General features: G+C 44.8%; 1 protein-coding gene across 4 annotated transcripts in view; it reads left to right on the top strand.

The window, feature by feature from the left end:
• Hlcs (holocarboxylase synthetase) overlaps positions 1–16,855 on the top strand; it is a 186,713-nt gene extending 169,858 nt beyond the window's left edge. For all 4 annotated transcript variants that reach the window (XM_015478764.2, XM_015478762.2, XM_015478760.2 and 1 more), the window contains 5 exons: positions 4,065–4,132; positions 5,481–5,641; positions 9,283–9,397; positions 11,765–11,978; positions 13,536–16,855. In XM_015478764.2, coding sequence (XP_015334250.1) covers positions 4,065–4,132; positions 5,481–5,641; positions 9,283–9,397; positions 11,765–11,978; positions 13,536–13,707 — 730 coding nt within the window. In that variant the 3' untranslated portion in view covers positions 13,708–16,855. The remainder of the gene's footprint in view (positions 1–4,064; positions 4,133–5,480; positions 5,642–9,282; positions 9,398–11,764; positions 11,979–13,535) is intronic.
• Positions 16,856–17,699: the final 844 nt, after the last annotated feature.

Raw genomic sequence — 17,699 nt, 5'->3', positions numbered from 1 at the left:
TTTTTATTTTTTATTTTTTTTTTATTGTTGGCTGTTTAAATAAATCTTTTTATAAACAATGTCTTTCCTGATAGTAAAATAGCTGCAGTCCAAATGTTGAAATATTGGAAATTCCAGAAAAAGTGTAAAAAAAAAAAAAAAAAGGAAATAAAAGTCTCTTGGAATCTAACCACCCTGACATTACATAAAGAAGAGATTTAAAGCATCATATAATTCTACCTCTATCCTCTGGAGATAACCACTGTTAATATATGCCCTGTATTCTTCTATAAAGACATACTTTATATAAAGGGAATCATATTATGCTACCAGTTTTTAAGACTTTAAAAAATAAAGCTTATGGATATAGTGATAATTGTGATAACTGTTCATCTAGAACATCATTTTAATAGCTCCAAAATAAAAATTTTCTAGTCCTCAGGAAATTATCTTGTAAGACATGTCTTTGTGTTTGTTTTTTTTTAAAGGAGAAAAATTCTAGAGTATATACTTAAAAGAGAAGAGGGACTTACCGGGGTGACTTATTTTCCGCTTTTTGCTTTTTAATTTTTTTCAAATAATTCCTTAAGAAAACCATTTAATGGTTTAATGTGGTGTTCCTCAAAATTTTTTAAAGTGTATTTTCTAACATCAGTGGCATCATAGTGTGTTAGGATTTTGCACCCTGAGTGAACCACCTGATATAGTCCAGTGGCATTTGCCCACGTCACTGAGGGCTGCAGGGTACTGTATCATGTGGGACCCAGGTGCTTTTTCATCCCTCTATGGTGGACCATTTAGCTTGTTCTTGAGTTTTCAAAATGTATCAGTAATGCCACCACGAATAGTTCCACGCCTGAATTATTTTGTTTTCCCATCTGAATACTCCTTAGGAGCCAGTTCTAGAGGTGTAGTCACTGAGTCAGAGAATGTAAAGATTTGTAGGCTGCCATTCATACAGACAGACTGGTTTTGGGATTTCTGCTCACTGGTTACCATCAAACAGGCTCTGACTTGTTAGCTGTGGAGTGCTGCAGATTAACCAACCATGGGTCATTGTCTGGGTTATTATTAAAGCAGATCTTTTGGTCTTAGTCCCTGAAATATTTATGAATAATTAATTACTGATATTATATATAAACTTAAAAACTATGCTTTTTAATCCCCCCAAATTAAAAATAATTCTTAAATTAAAAGGTAATCTGGGGCTGGGGTTGTGGCTCAGTGGTAGAGCACTCACCTAGCACATGCTGGGTTCGATTCTCAGCACCACATAAACATAAGTAAACAAAGGTATTGTGTCCAACTACAATTAAAAAATAAAATAAAGGTAATCTATCATATTAGAGACAGTTTTTAAGAAAGAAAAAAGTCATCCTAATATAACCACCATTACCATTTTACCAGGTCTCTCCTTCCCTTTTCTAGGAATTTTGCATAGAAGGAATAAAGTATAAATCTTGCTCTTTGTAACATTGTATTGCAGGTTTGGCATCCATGCTGCTCTACAGTCTTCCTAACTGTCATTTGTAACAAGTACAAATTGTTCCATCAGTTTAGATACCATAATTCAGTCACCCATTCCCCCAGTGAACCCTTACGTCACTTCCAGATTTTTCCTTTCCCAACGCTGTGGTGAATGTGGACTCTTCCTTAGGCTTAGATCCTCCAAGTGGATGGAATAGGTCTGAATTTAAACTTTTGTTCATTCAGAGTTTTTCCTAATTCTTCCCGGCCTTCTGGATGACTCTTAAGTATGATGACTCTTAAACATTCCTAATGACCAGGTGGAAATCAGGTCTTTCCTTTGGCAGAGCCCCCCTGGGCCACCGCAGCTCACTCAGTGCCCAGGGGACAGGTCTTTCCTTGGGTGCCCCTTTGGTACAAAGGTGAATGCACACAGTCACCACTCACAGGAACCTTCGCCAGCCAGGAAAGAAAATACACCAAGGCCGGGAGGTCATCGTTATGTAACCTTGAATTTTTTTTTCTTTTCTCCTTTTGTAAAGGTATAAACTATGAAGGATGGAAATGCATTTATGGTTTCTTTTTTCTGCTAAAGCAAACTGCAACAGCTTTGTTTTCAGAAATGCAAAATTGACAAAGTTCATAAATGCTTCTTTGTTGACTGTGAGCCTTGTGGTTTGGCCCCCAGAGTTATCTCAGATAGCACAAATAAATCTGGCGGCCTCCAGTTGTCTCAAACTAAGCATTAGCTCCTTCCCCGGTTGTCTCCCTCCTTGCAGAATTTCCTCTGGGCCTTCAGCACACAGGCTCAGTCCTCTCATTAATATGCCCTGTTAACTGCTGCCAAACCTCTAGCAGTTGAGTGCATGTGTTCCCTTAATCATTCCTCTTTGTTCTGGAAGCTTGTGTTTGGTTTCTGAACCACCCTGTTTCCCTTCACCCCCTTCCACCATTACCATCACTAGCGCTAGCATTTGACCATCTCCTGTCTGTTTATTTAAAGAACATCCTAGATTGCCTGCAATCCAGAGAGCCTCTGCAATCTGCTCACAATGTGCTAAATAGCCCCCAGCCCAAGCCCTGGGCCTCAGGAACCCAGGCGAAGGGTCGCTGGGACCCTCTAGAAAGCAGAGGTTCCTGGAAGACAATGTTAACTCCCCACACAGTCAAAGACTCCTTCTCAGGACTTTCTGCCAGTCCAGCACAAGAAAAGGACGCTTTATTCTTGGAGCCCAGAAGTGCATAGGCACACCCCATCTCAATGGGTTATTCACGGTGTCCAAGAGAAATACTTGCGGAGCTGTGTTCCATGTGAGATGGAAGTGGGTCGGGCCCCTGGATGGCTTGCCCAGAGTGCCCAGTGCCCGCCCCAGCAGCACAGGGGAGCACAACTGTCCCACCAGACAAGCCTTGCCCCGGGTGACCTGGGATCTCCTTAACAAGTGAAGGGTCCTCAGGGCCCCTCTGAGCTCCACCAGCAGGTGGGGCTCTGTGAGTCCTTGGGTCACGGGAACACTGTTGCTTTGCTCTACTTTTAAGTATTTTTCTTCTTTTCCCAAATTCAGACATTTGGGAAGTTCCATGCAATTTCTTTAACCTCTTGGACAGGAAGGAGAGCTGCTGAGGGCAGGGGCTTTCTTTAGAGCCCCTGTCTCCTCACAGGGGTACTGTGGAGCCCTGGAGATTGATCATTGGAAACTTTATGTTAACACAAAATACCAGCTCTCCCTCCTCCAGGCCCTGCCGCTCTCAGAAGAAAATACTGCAGAGTGTCCCTCCCAGCTGCACTGCAAACGGGCAGACTTGAATTTTGCTGGGAGCTCTATGTGCTCAGTACCAGATGGGCAACTACATGGAAGACAGAGGAAAGGTCCAACACATAGTTAAAATATGTAGAGTGTAGTTTGGAGGAAATTCTCAGAGTGAGGGGTTTTGTGTGTTTTTGTCTTTTCTGGAAAAAAAAAAAAAAGCTAATGTTGACTCCTTAGGTGGAGATGTGGTGCACTTTCCTCCCGATCCCCCAAAGGGAAGTTTGTATTCTTTTAAATGAAACTATTTTAAAAGCAGGACTAAAGCCTAAAATGATCCAGGTTCTCCCAGGTTCTCAGAAGGTGTAGATTTATTTACTATAGTTAAAGCATAATTAGTTCTCAGGGGATGGTGTATCTTTTAAACATCTTTATTGCCACCATATTGGTTTTCTGAATAATCAGAAACTTCTGTTGTGATTGTGTACTGGTGTTTGAACAGAAACTCACCGTAAGTAGAAACAAATGTCAGCAATTGCTAGTTGTCACTTGAGCAGAGTGAATGCACCAGAGGGGAAAGAAAGAACTTGGTGGAATATTCCTAAGACGGATCATCTGACCCAGTCTTGAAGACACCGACAGGTGCCTCTTCCCTCCTCTGCGCTCAGTGCCCTCGGGCATTTCTTCAGCTCTGGTGGGCATTCTCACTGCAGAGGCTGTGAAGGAGGGCAGAGCCCTTCCAGCTGTGTGACTCCACTTCCTTGGCCACACGCACACTGGTGAACACAAGCCCTGTCCCCTCCTGTCGGAGCTGGGCTCCTCCTGCACGATTCCCTGTTCCAGCTGACCAGTTTTTCCCACCGTTTGCAGGTTGATGTTTGAGATGCCACAGGAAATGGGCTTAATTGCCATTGCAGTCCGACAAACCCAGGGCAAAGGTCAGTCATCTTTTGTTGTTTTTCTTTGCTAAAATCTATGATTCTTTTGGCCAGAGAGCCCACTGATCTTGTGTGCTGATCACTGAGACAACTTGAGTTGGAGTCTTTCCCATTTTCACAGCCCTCTGAAATGGGGCCAGAGGGAAGGAAACCGTGTTGGGAAGCGTTAGCCTCAGCAGAATCAAAATACTCTCTCAACGGCCGTGTAGGTTGGTCATTCGACATTTGCTTCTGATGGCCTTAACAACCACGGGCCTACATTTTGTAAATTCTTCTCTCTGATGTGTTCTGGTCTTTGCATTTGTAAATCATAACTGTGTTAGATTTATTTTCCTGAAGGTCCTCCCAAGGGTCCTTCTGTGTCTCTAAGTATCATGTGGAAGGGCTTCTCGCTTGTGTGTATTCCCACCCTAGCCAGCACTGGAATTTTCATGTAGTGGACACTAGATCAATGATCTTTTGCAAAGTGACCACAGAAGCAGGGTGCTGCTTGGGCCTCTTCCACCCGCTGGTCTTGGAACAAGAGCCTGGATCCTCCAGAGCCCATGTGCGGTCTGCCCCAGGTTCCTTGCCCAGTGTCTGCAAGAGACACCAGCAGGTTGGCCCTGCCCCTCCTGATCCCCAGCCAGGCCCACGGAGTATACTTTTAGCTCTCAGAGGCTCGTGTAGCTTTTTCTAGAAGAAGCAGAGAAATAAAAATCTGTTATTTTGCACTTATTCCTCTTGAACATAGCTCAATAAGAAAAAAAAAATGATTCAAAACTACGGGACTCAGTATGGTGGGTTTTTAAAAACATTCTAAAAGAACTTTGATTAATCATACTTCTCATTCTGATCATTTTACTTTCCTAAATTAAATTTTAAGAAAAGTAACAACTCAGAGAGTTAATGTTAGGGGTCATTTTTTAAAAACTACTTTCTTGAGATAACCAGCATGTGGTATACAGTCCCCCCACTTGAAGCAAACTGCTGTGGTGTTTAGTGATGTTCACTGGATTGTGTGGACAACCCCATAACAGGATCACTTTGAAAAAGTGGCTTGCAGAACTTCTGGATCAGTGTAGACTGCTCCAGTTTCCCAGCATGTCTGTCTTCACCCTGTGACTGGCAGTGAGAATGAGGCAAGCCCATGTTCAGAGGCTGTAAGATTCAGTCATCAGAGCATAAATGATATGCCACAGGGACAGAGCATGATGCTAATTAAGGGAAACCCTTTCAGCAACACAGCTTCAAGTTTTACAGTGCCCTTCTGATTATTGAGTTCACCCCAGAATACTAAGTGGGGCACTCTCCCACCTCAGAGCGTCCATTTGGTGAAGCACTAGATTCCCAATGGTCTGTGTTCCAGGGCGGGGACCGAATGCCTGGCTGAGCCCCGTGGGCTGTGCCCTTTCTACTGTGCTGGTCTCCATCCCCCTGAGGTCTCAGCTGGGACAGAGGATTCCGTTTGTGCAGCACCTGATGTCCCTCGCCGCTGTGGAGGCAGTGCGGTCCATTCCCGAGTATCAGGTACGTGTAGTTCAACTCCCTTACCTTCTTATTGAGCCTGCAGAGCTCGGCCTGTTTGGTTTGTGGCATATGTTTGCAGAATTGGCAGCTGGACTTGAACCTCCACCTGCCCTTTGCTGGCTGCAGAGTGGAGTTTTACGAGCACCACCAGGTGTTTCTGCCGGCCCCGCCAGAGTGCCTGTGTCCTCCAGAGTGTTCTGTCCTTCCTGTTTGTCAGCTTTCTTGCTTTTCTTTTTTCTTTCTGATGGAGTACTGGATGGGAGCTATTTTTCTGTGTTTTCTGTTAAAAAGTCTTATTTTATGGACTAAAAAAAAACCCTTCTCTTTTCCTACCTGCGTTTACCATTGTCTCTGCTCAGCAGAGCTACCCTTTGTCTACGGTTGACTGAGTTCAGCATCCAGGGTTGTCAGTCACTGTCTTTCCCAAAGTAAGGACAGAGGTACCTGTGTCATTGTGACTGAGGGATGCTTTGGTGGCAGTTATTAAAAAGACAAGGAAAAGAGGATGATGATAACTGGAGCCTTTCCTTCCCTGCCTCCCCGCATGCCCCCCAAATGTTCCTGCAAGGATTTCACATGGATATAAAAAGGAGGTCCTCCCACTCCCTCCCACCTGCAGTTCTCATGATTGTGTAGGTTCCTGGAGCAACATGTTAGGAGCAGGACTCTCAGAGAAGCTGAGGTCCTCCACTGGTATTTAAAGAAAAGTCCTCGCCATTGCCTCTCACCTGCCGTCCCCTGTGGCCACGACTTCACGTGCACATGTGTCTCTGCTGTCCCCTGGGTGTAGATAATTCCAAAGTCTGTGTTCCCCACAATATGCTGACGTATGCTTATTACCAGACACTCAGTGTCCCCACTGTCTGTTGAGTTGGGGGCTCCTCAGACAGTCACAGACCTTCAGGAGCCAGGTCTGCAGCACCTGAGCTGCATACTTCTCAGAGGAAGCTTCAGAGTCCAAAGCTCCATCATGGGAGGAAGTATTGTCAACCGAGCAACAGGTAATGAGTCTTAGGAAAGTAAGTTAAATACTGAGACTAGAATCTTAAATGAATCTATTCACCTTTTTCAGGGCTTTGGCCTTGTAGTCTTACTGGTTAACTTAGCAGCATTCTTTGAGCTCCTTCTGTATACAGGGCTGTTCCAAGTTCTGGGGGCAGCAGGCTGTGGGGAGGGAGAAGGCTTGCCCTCCGTGGTGCACCTTAAGAAACTTCTACCAAGGTTCCCAGCCTGTTTCCACAGTCATCGCCTCAGCACCCCTGTGTGTGTGATTTGGATTTTGAATTGAATTTATTTTAATATGGCCTCATTGGCCTACATAGAGCCACTGTTCGATGGTTGAAATGGCCCCAGCTATGTAGAGTTCACTTTTCTTGTGACCTTCACTCGGGCTTCGGCTGGCCCCCTAGTTAGATGCTACATCCGCGTGGAAACCAAGACCAGACCCAGGCAGAGCTTCTGCGGGAGGCCTGCTCCAGCTCCCTCTGCTCCTTCTCTCTGTGACGTCTGCCTGGACTCTTGCCCATCACTTCCCCCCATCCCTGCTCCTCCCTCTCCTCTTCATCTTGAGCTTCTGCTCATCCTTCAAGACCCAGCTCAGGGAGGTGCCTTCCCCGAGTCTCTCAGTGGTCCCTCCTTCCACAGCCCGATAGCACCTTGAGTGTCTGAGCCAAGAGTCGTGTGGGCTCCTGTTCTGTCTCCCACGAAGTTCCAGCTGTTTGAAGGCAGGGTTCCTGCCCCTTGGGTCCCTACAGTACCGAGCACACTGCTTTGGCCACGGGAGGATCACAGCAGCTGTTTGAATCAGTGATTGGGAAAAGAAAAACTGAGAACATGGCCGGTCTCTGCCTCTCGGGATGGACGCTCGTTTGCCCTCATGAGAACCCAGAGTTTCTTAAGCTGCTTCATTTCCCGAACAAAATCGGAAACCATGAAGCCTCGCCAGAGCTGGCGCTCAGGGCCAGCTCAGAAAAGCTGCCGCCCACCAGGCAGAGGAGCCATGTCTGAGCTATGGGAACTCTTTTGTCCTCCTGTGGAGGCAGAGGCTTGACCGTGCCACTGCGGGGACACAGGTGGCAGGAAGAGAAGAGAAAGAAATCCCTTGGAGAATTGGGAGAGTGACAAAGGCTCAAGTCTCCAGCTCACAGGTTTTCCAGAGGAGCCTCTCAACCTGAGGCCCTGTTGATGATTTGCTGACATTTTTGTCCTCGGGCAGTGCTGGCCTGAGGGGACATGCAGCAGCAGCCCCGCCTCCGCCCACTAGATGCCAGTGCACTGTCTTTCTCAAGCTGTGACAACCAGGATGCCAGATGCCTCCCCACATTGAGAACCCTGACTCGAGGCAGAAAAGAGACATAAAGGTCCTTGTCATTGAAAGGTCCCGTTGTGAGCACCCCACGTCCTGTTGGTGCCTGGGCTGCTCCTGCACTTCTGCTCTCAGCCCAGGCTGCCGTGCTAGGACCGCAGAGCTTCTAGAGCAGGGGAGGTAAGGAGCCTGTCAGAAAGGAGGGCTTCACAGGAGCAGCAGGCCCCACGGCACAGTGTTGGAACCCAGGCCTGGCTGTCGGGGAGGCCTGGTCTGAATCCCAGCTTCACACTTCCAAGTGCTGGAACCTCAGGCAGCCACATAATCTCTTCCATACAGACGAGACTAGTCCCAGCAGGCGAGTTTCGTGCTGAGAAGGGGCTCGGTGCTGTGCCTGGGACACAGTGCAGGATGACGAGCCCCGCGGGACCTGGAGACCACCAGCTGCTCTCTGGTCTCTGGCTTCATAGTGCCCAGTGTCTCTTTCCCAGCTTCACGTCCCCAGAGGAGCCTCCTTTACCCCACATGGCCAGACCTAGCTGCCAGCCTCAGGTCTGAGCCTGGTGGCTATGACGTCCACATGGTCCAGTCCCGTCTCTGCTCATATGGGTGGTGAAGGCCCGGGTGGTCTCACTCAAAGCAGTATCTCCTCTTGGTCCATTCTACTGTGACCAGGGCACAAACAGATCTCCAAGATGGAGTGGCAACGGACCACATGACAAGTCCACTTCTGTTGTCCAAGTTGACTGTTGGAAGATCTTCAGGGTTTTCTCTAATAACTCAGTAAAACAAGTCCCTCCTCTGGGTCTTCATAGCATTCTGCTCAAGACACTTCTACAGTGTCTCAACAATGTGGACTGAATCAACCAACATTCATGATGCTGGTAATTCAGGGGCATGTTGTTTTTTGAGCACGATCTTTGGAAGGGAGTGAACCCTGAGAGTGTCCTTCTCTTCCTGCCCCCTGCACCTAGCATGAGATAGGCACACCTCGCTGGAGGCTCTTGATACTGAGGTGATTGATGAACTTGACTCACAGGAGGCATCTTCAGAAAGTGTCTTTGATGATGAAAAGCAGTGATGGGGTGTAGGGGAGAGTTCTGGGGTTTATGCTAAGTATGTTCTCTAGGTCTCTCACCTTCTGGCCCCAAGAGCTGCTTCAATATTGAATTGTCCCCAAGAAGTGATTAGTTGTCTGAAAAACGGAGAAGGCCCAGGCGAGGCCTCTGATGCAGTAGTTTCAGGAGTATTCTGCTCATCTTCTTTCGGCTCAATGACTCCATCTGATCCCTTTGTGTCCTGTGATTGCTTCATTAATGTGCAGATTTTCCTTTAGGATATCAACTTGCGAGTGAAGTGGCCCAACGATATTTATTACAGTGACCTTATGAAGATCGGAGGAGTTCTGGTTAACTCAACCCTTATGGGAGAAACATTCTATATACTTATTGGTAAGTTTTTAAAGCCTTTCCATTTGCAGTTTTTAGATTAATAAAACAACAAAATTAAAACAGCTCATTCATGCCTACAATGGGAAGAGCAGATTGTCAAATGGGATAACTTTTCTGGGTCTTATAGAGCATGGTAATGTGCAGAGAGGACCAAGGTGGTCGAGAGCACTTCCAGGGCTTAGAATTTCCTGACTAAGGCCATGGAAACCACCAGATGGTATCACATCAAACAGGTGTGGTTCTTATCCCTCACACACTCCAGCTTATCATTGAATTTGAAATGAAAATAAACAATATACCATTATGTAATAAGAAGGTTAATTTCTAAGAGTTCTCCTGCTGACCTTACATTCTTTTTTTTTTTTTTTGGGGGGGGGGTACCAGGGATTAAACTCAGGGGCACTCGACCACTGAGCCACATCCCCAGCTGTATTTTGTATTTTATTTAGAGACAGGGTCTTACTAAGTTGCTGAGGCTGGCTTTGAACTCGTGATCCTCCTGCCTCAGCTTCCCAAGCTGCTGGGATTACAGGTTTGTGCCACAGAGCCTTGACCTTCCAGCCATGAAAGAGTTTTCTTCTTTTTAACCTTTCAAAGCAGTTGCAGGCTGGTCAAGGTGGGGTCCGGAATCCCCGTTTCACCTCTGCATATTCAGATCAGGCAAGAAGAATGATTCAGAGTCATTTCCAGAAGTTCTTAGGTCCCTGTTCATCTAACTGCCGACATGCCCCTGATGCCCAGTAGAATTTAATTGGTGTTCAGAAATCAGTAATGGACAGAAAACATGTGACCATGTGTTGAAGTGCCAGCCAAAGAACACAAGGCTTATGTTTCCAGCTCTGCTACCAACTGGCGGTATTATTCTGGGCAAGCTACTTCATAGTTTACAGCTCCGTTGCCTATCTTTAAATGAATTATTGAGGTAGATGCAAAAATTTCCAAGTGGTGTTCACAGATATCAAAGAGGCCTGGGGATGGCTTTGGAATTGAAGAAATTAATTTAGTTTTGGAGCTAAAGATTTTTGTCTACAAGGGGGAATGAATCCGTAGCTTTTACTAAATTCTTAAGGCCACTGGAGGCTAGGGGCAATCTTCAACCAGGGAAAGATTCAGAGTTGTCAGCAGGGTGTTCTTTGGTCCTTGGAAGGACAGAGCCTAAGTTGACAGTAGTTAATGTCACTAATCTTCCTAGGACTTTCAAGTTTTTGAATGCAGGGGAGATTTTCAGCATTGGATCGCTCTCAGTTTAATGCTCAGCTTTCAATAGGTGCTTCAGATATGTTGCTGGATAAGTGGACAAAGGCACAGCTGCAGATCCTGCCCATTACCATAAATACTTGTTTTTTTTTCCCCAGTGCAGTTTACATTGCTTTGTGTTTTAATAACTGAGATATGCTTTTAAAAATCAGAGGCTAGCCCATCCATCCCTTTACATTAATAAAGGCCAAACATTTCCTGAAGAGTCCTATCACTATAGGTGTGTCATTGCACCTGAAGCAAATGTTGTGGGGACTTTTTTCTTAGAGGCACTGACCGTGTGATGGCCTTGACCTAGCTCTTGCAGTCCTGTTTTCTTATTTAAAACCTCTTAGGTTGATTCAGGGACCTGCTGCAGGCTGAGGTTGGGCTCCTCTGAAGTCACCACCCCTCCCCCAGAGGATGGGAGCAGTAAGCACAGAGGAGCGCATTCAAACACCACACCTAGGAACTTGCCCCTTTCCAACAGCAGAGCCTCAGCCCCGGAGGCTTCCGAGGATAAAATATTAGTTGTGTTCTAGGGATGTCTCGTGGCAAAGGTTTGAAATCTGTGAATCCAGAGTTTACGCCTTAAGCCCTGAATAAAATTCTCTCTCTTCAAGCATGTATTCTCTCTATTCAAGTAGGAAAATAAATGAATACTTCATTTTGGGCTGGATACAGAGCACAATTCCTAGCTAGACCACATGAGAGTCGTTATTTCAGAAATAACACTAAGTTCTGCTGCAAGAATAGCTTCTGCTTAATTAAATTCAGTGAGATGTGACTTTTCCCCCCAACTTCTTCTTTCTAGTGAAGTTGAGATGGTCCTCACTTATATAGGAAGGATAAAAAGGAAGATGGTCTCAGAGATATATCAGTCTCTACGTAGCCAGAGACAGTAGATATGAAACGATGATAAGGAAGTGAAACAATTATTGTAGGGCTGGGATGCAGCTCCGTGGTAGGGCATTTGCCTGACGTGGGACAAGGCCCTGGGGTGGATCCCCAGCACTGCAGTAACAACCACAAAACAATCACTAACTTTTTCCAGGTGGTGGAGAGGAATGTGTGATACCATCAAGATGTTGAACTGCTCATTTTATCAATTATTTGTTTATTTTTGCCCAGGCTGTGGATTCAATGTAACCAACAGTAATCCTACCATCTGCATCAATGATCTCGTCACAGAATACAATAAGCAGCACAATGCAGCACTGAAGCCCCTGCGAGCGGATTACCTCATCGCCAGGACGGTGACGGTGCTGGAGACACTGATCCACACGTTCCAGGACAAAGGGCCCAATGGTGTTCTTCCCCTTTATTACAAATACTGGATACACAGGTCAGTGCTCATTTGTCTCCATTCTTTTAAAATTCCTTGGTTAAAATAGTGTCTTAAAACAAGGCCCTGGATCCTGGTCTGAGTAATTAATTAGTTTTCACTTTCATGATGGAGAATCCCAGTGGGCACCACCATAGTGACCAACTTTTAGCGTTGCCAGGAGTGGGAACGCAGGCATCTCATACCTCCCGGTAGGATGTGAGGGGAGGACACAATGTTGAAAGTGTTTAAAATCAGTTTATTATGTTCTGAGAGAAAATGATCAAAACATCTAAGTGGTGGAATGTTCTAGAACAGTGGTTCTCAAAGTGAGATCTCCAGGAAACGGGCAGCCTCATCTGGCAACTTGTTAGAAAGGCAAATTCGCAGCCAGGACCTACTAAATCCTGGCTGCACACTGTGTGCGGATGGATGCTCCAGGGACTCTCCTACAGCTAACCTTTGAGAACCTCTGAGGTGTAATGACCAGCCTCCACCCTTGGAAAGGCAGTGTCTTCAAACCCACAAACAAAGAGAAGGCTGAGACTTGCTGGAGATTAAAGAAGGCTAAAGAGGCGTGATAGGTAAACGTGTTGTGTTTAGAGGATAGCCATTGAACATGGGGAAATCTGCACAAAGACTAGCTACACATATATGAGATAGCATGTATCTAATATGTACAATGTACATTAGATATCACTAGTGTATCAAGACCAGATTTCTCGAGGGTGACAGTGGTGTTATATGGTTTTATAGGAGATTGTTCTTCTTCGAAGGAGATATATGTTAAAGTATTTAAGCATGAAGTGTCATGATGCCTGAAACTTATTTTCAATGATGCAGAAAAAATAAATGTGTTTGTGTGTGTGAGAAGAGAGAAAGCAAATACAGAAAATGTTATTATTTGGTATGAATATAAATGAAGGGAGATGAGGTTTGTTGGACTGTTCTTTCAACTTTTTTATAGGTTTGGAATTCCTCAAAATAAAAATTTGAGGGGCTGTAGATGAAACTCAGTGGTAAAGAGCTTACCCAGCATATAAGGTCCCCAGCACCATTAAAAATAAATTAATAAATAAATAAGTAAATAAAAATTTTAATGATACAAAATTAAAATTAAGGTATGAGGGAATTCTCCATTCTGAAAACAATTAACAAGGATGTAATGAACAGGTACATCTGGAAAATATTCAAAGAAAGCAAGATCAGAATTAATTTCTCTTGTAATTGATGTTGTTCAACTTTATTTTGTAAGACCAGTCTTTTATTTTGACTCAGCCTTCCTGCCCCAAGTCTCAACCCAACAACCCAGAGAAGTGGCACTGAGGGGTGGAGTGGGTGAGGGAATCAGCAGGGTGATCAGAATTGGAGTGTCAGTGGCTTAAGAGAGTCCAACCCACCAACCACCCTGTCGTTTGAGTAGTAGTTAACCAGTCACCTGGGACCAGGGAAGGTCCACTAGCTAGCCTCACCCTCTCCCTGGGACCCCACCTTTGCGTAATGGGATAAACACTCAGATACTTGTCCGCAGCCAGCCTCCCACTGTACTCCCAGTGACCTGCTGTGCTTCCTTTTCAGCGGTCAACAAGTCCGCCTGGGAAGTGCCGAGGGGCCGAAGGTGTCCATAGTGGGCCTCGATGACTCCGGGTTCCTGCAGGTTCATCAGGAGGGCGGTGAGGTGGTGACTGTGCACCCGGACGGCAACTCCTTCGACATGCTGCGGAACCTCATCCTGCCCAAGCGGCGGTAGAGCAGGAGCCGGGTGGCGCGTGTCTGCAGATGGCAGGGGCCTGGCAGAGCCACACAGGTGCTCTGCGGGTGTCGCTGCCGCCTTTCCTCACCAGGGGAGCTGGAAGACTCATGTAGAGTTCTAGGTGGATTTTTTTTCTCCCTCCAAGTCATTTCATAATTCATTATTTTTTTTTCTATATTTCTGGGCTTTTCTGATTATTTTGTGGTTGTTATTTTATCAGGTATTTGATGGTACTTCTAGATAGAGGGTTGACAGGTGGAAGATTCAGTGTAGGTAAAGCCCCTCGACAGGTGTGAAATCACTCTTCCCCTTTGGGCTTGAATTTGTGTTTATTGGGGGGGAAATGTTATGTGGAAACAGCAAAGGACTAAGTCAGATGCTCTCCCAGGAGAGGAGACCTTTACCACCAGGCTATTAAGAAGCAAATCAAGGGCTGGGGCTGGGGCTCAGGTGTAGAGCACCTAGCACTTAGGAAGGCGCTAGGTTTGATTCTCAGCACCACATAGGAATAAATAAATAAAGGTATTGTGTCCATCTATAACATACATACATACATACACACACACACATATATATATACACACATACACACATACATACACATATATATACTGTAGATTTAAAAAAAAGGCAAATCAAAACATGGCAGCCCAGGCCAGTGGTGGGTTAGAGGTATCTGATCACTGTTCCTGAGCATCCAGGGAGAGATTTTCCCACCAGAACAGACAGTGGCACTTAATTATTTTACATTTGTGTTTGTGAAGAAAAGAGAAGGCAGGCTTCCAAGAGTTGCTCTCCACTGTGGTGGCCCCGTAACCATGTCTGCAGGCTTAGAGAGGCATCCAGCTGGCGTGGTCGCAGTGACTTGTAGAGGAAATCAGTCAAGTACTTTGACATTATTTTATGTGCTCTTCTTCCCAAGTTCAAGTTTACTGCATATTCTGAAGAGATTTGATCAAGTTCAAGATCTTTTAAGCATCGGTGGGGCACTACTTAGAGGCAGGAGTAGATGCTTGGGCTCTAACAGCTGGAGATGAAGGTTCAGTCTCACACTCAGGGAGGATTTTTAAAGCTTTTAAACCAATTTCAGGCTCATTTCAAAATGTGTAGCATTCCTACAAGACCACGCAGTACACAGAGGATCCAATCCATGGCATTGCGTTTGTAAGGTGTTTTGCCCCGTTTCCTTATATTGCCAAGAGAGAAAATGATGTTGATACTGAGTGCCATCAGTTCAGAGAGAGAGAGAGAGAGAGGGAGTATGTGTGTGTGTGGGTGTGTGTGTGTGTGTGGCTTTAAAAGAAAACCTTCAAAATCCAATGTGCTAAAAGTCTCCATGGAAGAACAAAGGGAAGGAAGCCTTTGTACCTTGGCCATTTCCAGATGTACCCACACTTTTTCCATACAACTCCTATCTCTGTTGAGCGTATGAATCACACCCATTACTTTTCAGCCTTAAAGAGCCAATTTTTGTCCCCTCTTCTCTCTTCCTGCCAGTCCCAATTGAAGTTAGTGGAAAGAAAACTTGATGGAGCCCTCAGCTTTGAACAAAATCCCCTCATTGTAAACTAGCACCGTCTTTATCCAGGTCTTACGCAATCAGGCTAATTCCAGAAACTTGCGGTTTTCAGTATATAAAAATCTGTCTACCTTTAGTCAGACACAGACAGCCCCATAGGAGGAAAAAAAATAACATGTTTCATTAAGTACACCAATCCAATATGTGTCTTTTGGAAATGTAACTTTTTTTAAAAAAGAACTTCAAAAGTAATTTTTGCAAATAAGGCTCCGATTAGAATTATTTTTCTTTAAAAAAAAAAAAATCACTTTCTCTTAAATGCCCAGGTCTTCTTTTGGAATTAGTGATGAGTTAAAATAAAAGTCACACCACCCCAAAATTGGAAAATGGACTCACCCTTGAGAGGGAGTCTGCAGAATATCATCAAGGACAAAGATCTCCAGCTAATGTTGCAAGTTTCATTTCTTAAACTTTGTAATATAAGGCCAGTCATCCCTCAGAGCTGGCGTTTTGAATTTTGAATTTCTTTGGGGGATTATTTAATGAAAAACATGCTATGTTTTTGTTTTAAGCTGAAGGCCTATTCTGGACAGTTCTGCTTTGGGAAAAAAATGTTATCATTTAATTTCCTTTCTGTAAATTAAAACTAATGAAGTGTGGCCATGTCAAAGCAGCCGGAGATGTTGTGGGCGCACTGCTTGGCCTCAGCAATTGAGCTTTTTAAGGGTACTCTTGCTCATCAGGACATCGAGTTGTCTTGAGGGAGACAAAATAGACATGAAGCAGATGCTATGTTTTCCATAAACCTGGTTTTGCCTCACACAAACCAATGCAGAGAATGAAGGCGTACAGTAGAGCTGGGGCTACCCACACTCTACAACTGGGGGATTTCTGTGCTCAGCAATCTGACATCTCAAGGAGCTTTAAAGTCTTCATGGAAACTTTGTGTTTCCTCATAACTTTTCATCCGTAGCCATTAAACTGTAGATCACTAGATTGTCCCCCAGTTTAATTGAGTGCCTCCAGGTTTTGTTAAAAGGCGAGGTATCTCCCCTTCTGGACTGGTGAGGAAATGCTCCAGAACAAGACACAGTGGGAAGGGGCTTTCATATGGCCCCCTGAAGCCAGGTGAGCATGCTGTCAGGGACGTAGAGGAAGGAGGAAGGATTTGGGTCTGGTGGATCATGCCATAGAACATCGGCATGACCTGACACGGGAGCCAGTAGCCTGCCTATCCAGCCTCGGTGAGGGGTGGATGCACAGGTCTGTGAAAGCCAAGGGACTGCAGCCTCTGGTGGCCCCTGACCCCCAATATACTGTATGATGGCCTCTCACTCTAGTGTCTGGGAGCAGCCAGCCTCACAGAGTGCAAAGGAGATTCCAGAGGGGGCCAAGAGGAGGCCAGTGGGGCTTCCCTTCTCTCCATCTGCTGGCTCTCACAGACAGGAATGGCAGAATCCTTATTTCCAGGTCATTACTATGCATCTTTAAAATAAAAGGAAATGTAAACCTTTGCTTTTTTTTTTTTTTTTTAGCTTTTCAAAGAATCATCTGTGAAAAGAATCACTTTAAACCAATGCCTATAAAAAGCAAGTCTACCAAAATAAACTCTATGTACTTTCTCTATGTTTTGAGTTTGTTCGTATTTCTACTACACATTTAATTTTTTAAAATAGGCACTTGTTTTAGTTACAGTATTTTATGTTTATATTTAAAGACTTTTTTACAAAATAAATGTTTTACGTAATAAGGAATATGGATGTATTTCTAAATATTAAGAAGCTTGATGTGTTTTTGTTTTTATGTATTTTTGACAAAAGAGCAATCTTGTTATTCCAAAGAAAAAAATTAGCAAAGGTTAAAAGAAAACAACAACAAAGCTTTAGTGGTGATGAGAAAGAAATCTAACAACTTCTAGATTCTGTTCTTTTAGGGCTTTTCTTTTGTGAAAACTGTTCAACTTTTGTCAAAAGCTTTCCCCCCAAGATTTTAATCTTACATAGCATATACCTAAGCTCAGGAACACATTGACCCATGCATCTTAAATAACCAACAGACTATGATTCACCAAAATTTTAAGCTCCTGTAATTTTATGGCATTTATTTGAAAATGTTCTTTGGCTTCCCATCTTATCAGAAGTAGCCCCCACAGTCTACTTCAATGTACACTTCCAATAAATTACAACCTGGGTGAATTTTATGTATGGACCATTGGAAATCCTGCCTTAGTTGGAAGGGGGGGGGGCATGCCTCACAGGACTTTTAAAGGGATGAAAGGATGGGGGTGGGGGCAATAGGGGCTCTTACAGATTTCCTCAGGGCCCTTCACACCCGCCCACATCCCTGCAGAGGTATGAATGGAATGGCTTTTCTAGAAAAGGGCTTCCAAGAATATAAAGGAATTCCTTTCCCTGGGAGGCCCCTTGGAGGGCCAAGCCAGTCCTGAATTGGGCTTATGTCTCAAATCCAT

The sequence above is a fragment of the Marmota marmota genome, unplaced genomic scaffold (assembly GCF_001458135.2).
Source record: "Marmota marmota marmota unplaced genomic scaffold, marMar, whole genome shotgun sequence".
NCBI lineage: Eukaryota > Metazoa > Chordata > Mammalia > Rodentia > Sciuridae > Marmota > Marmota marmota.
The sequence above is the reverse complement of the archived record's forward strand: the minus strand, read 5'-3'. Positions and strand labels throughout refer to the sequence as shown.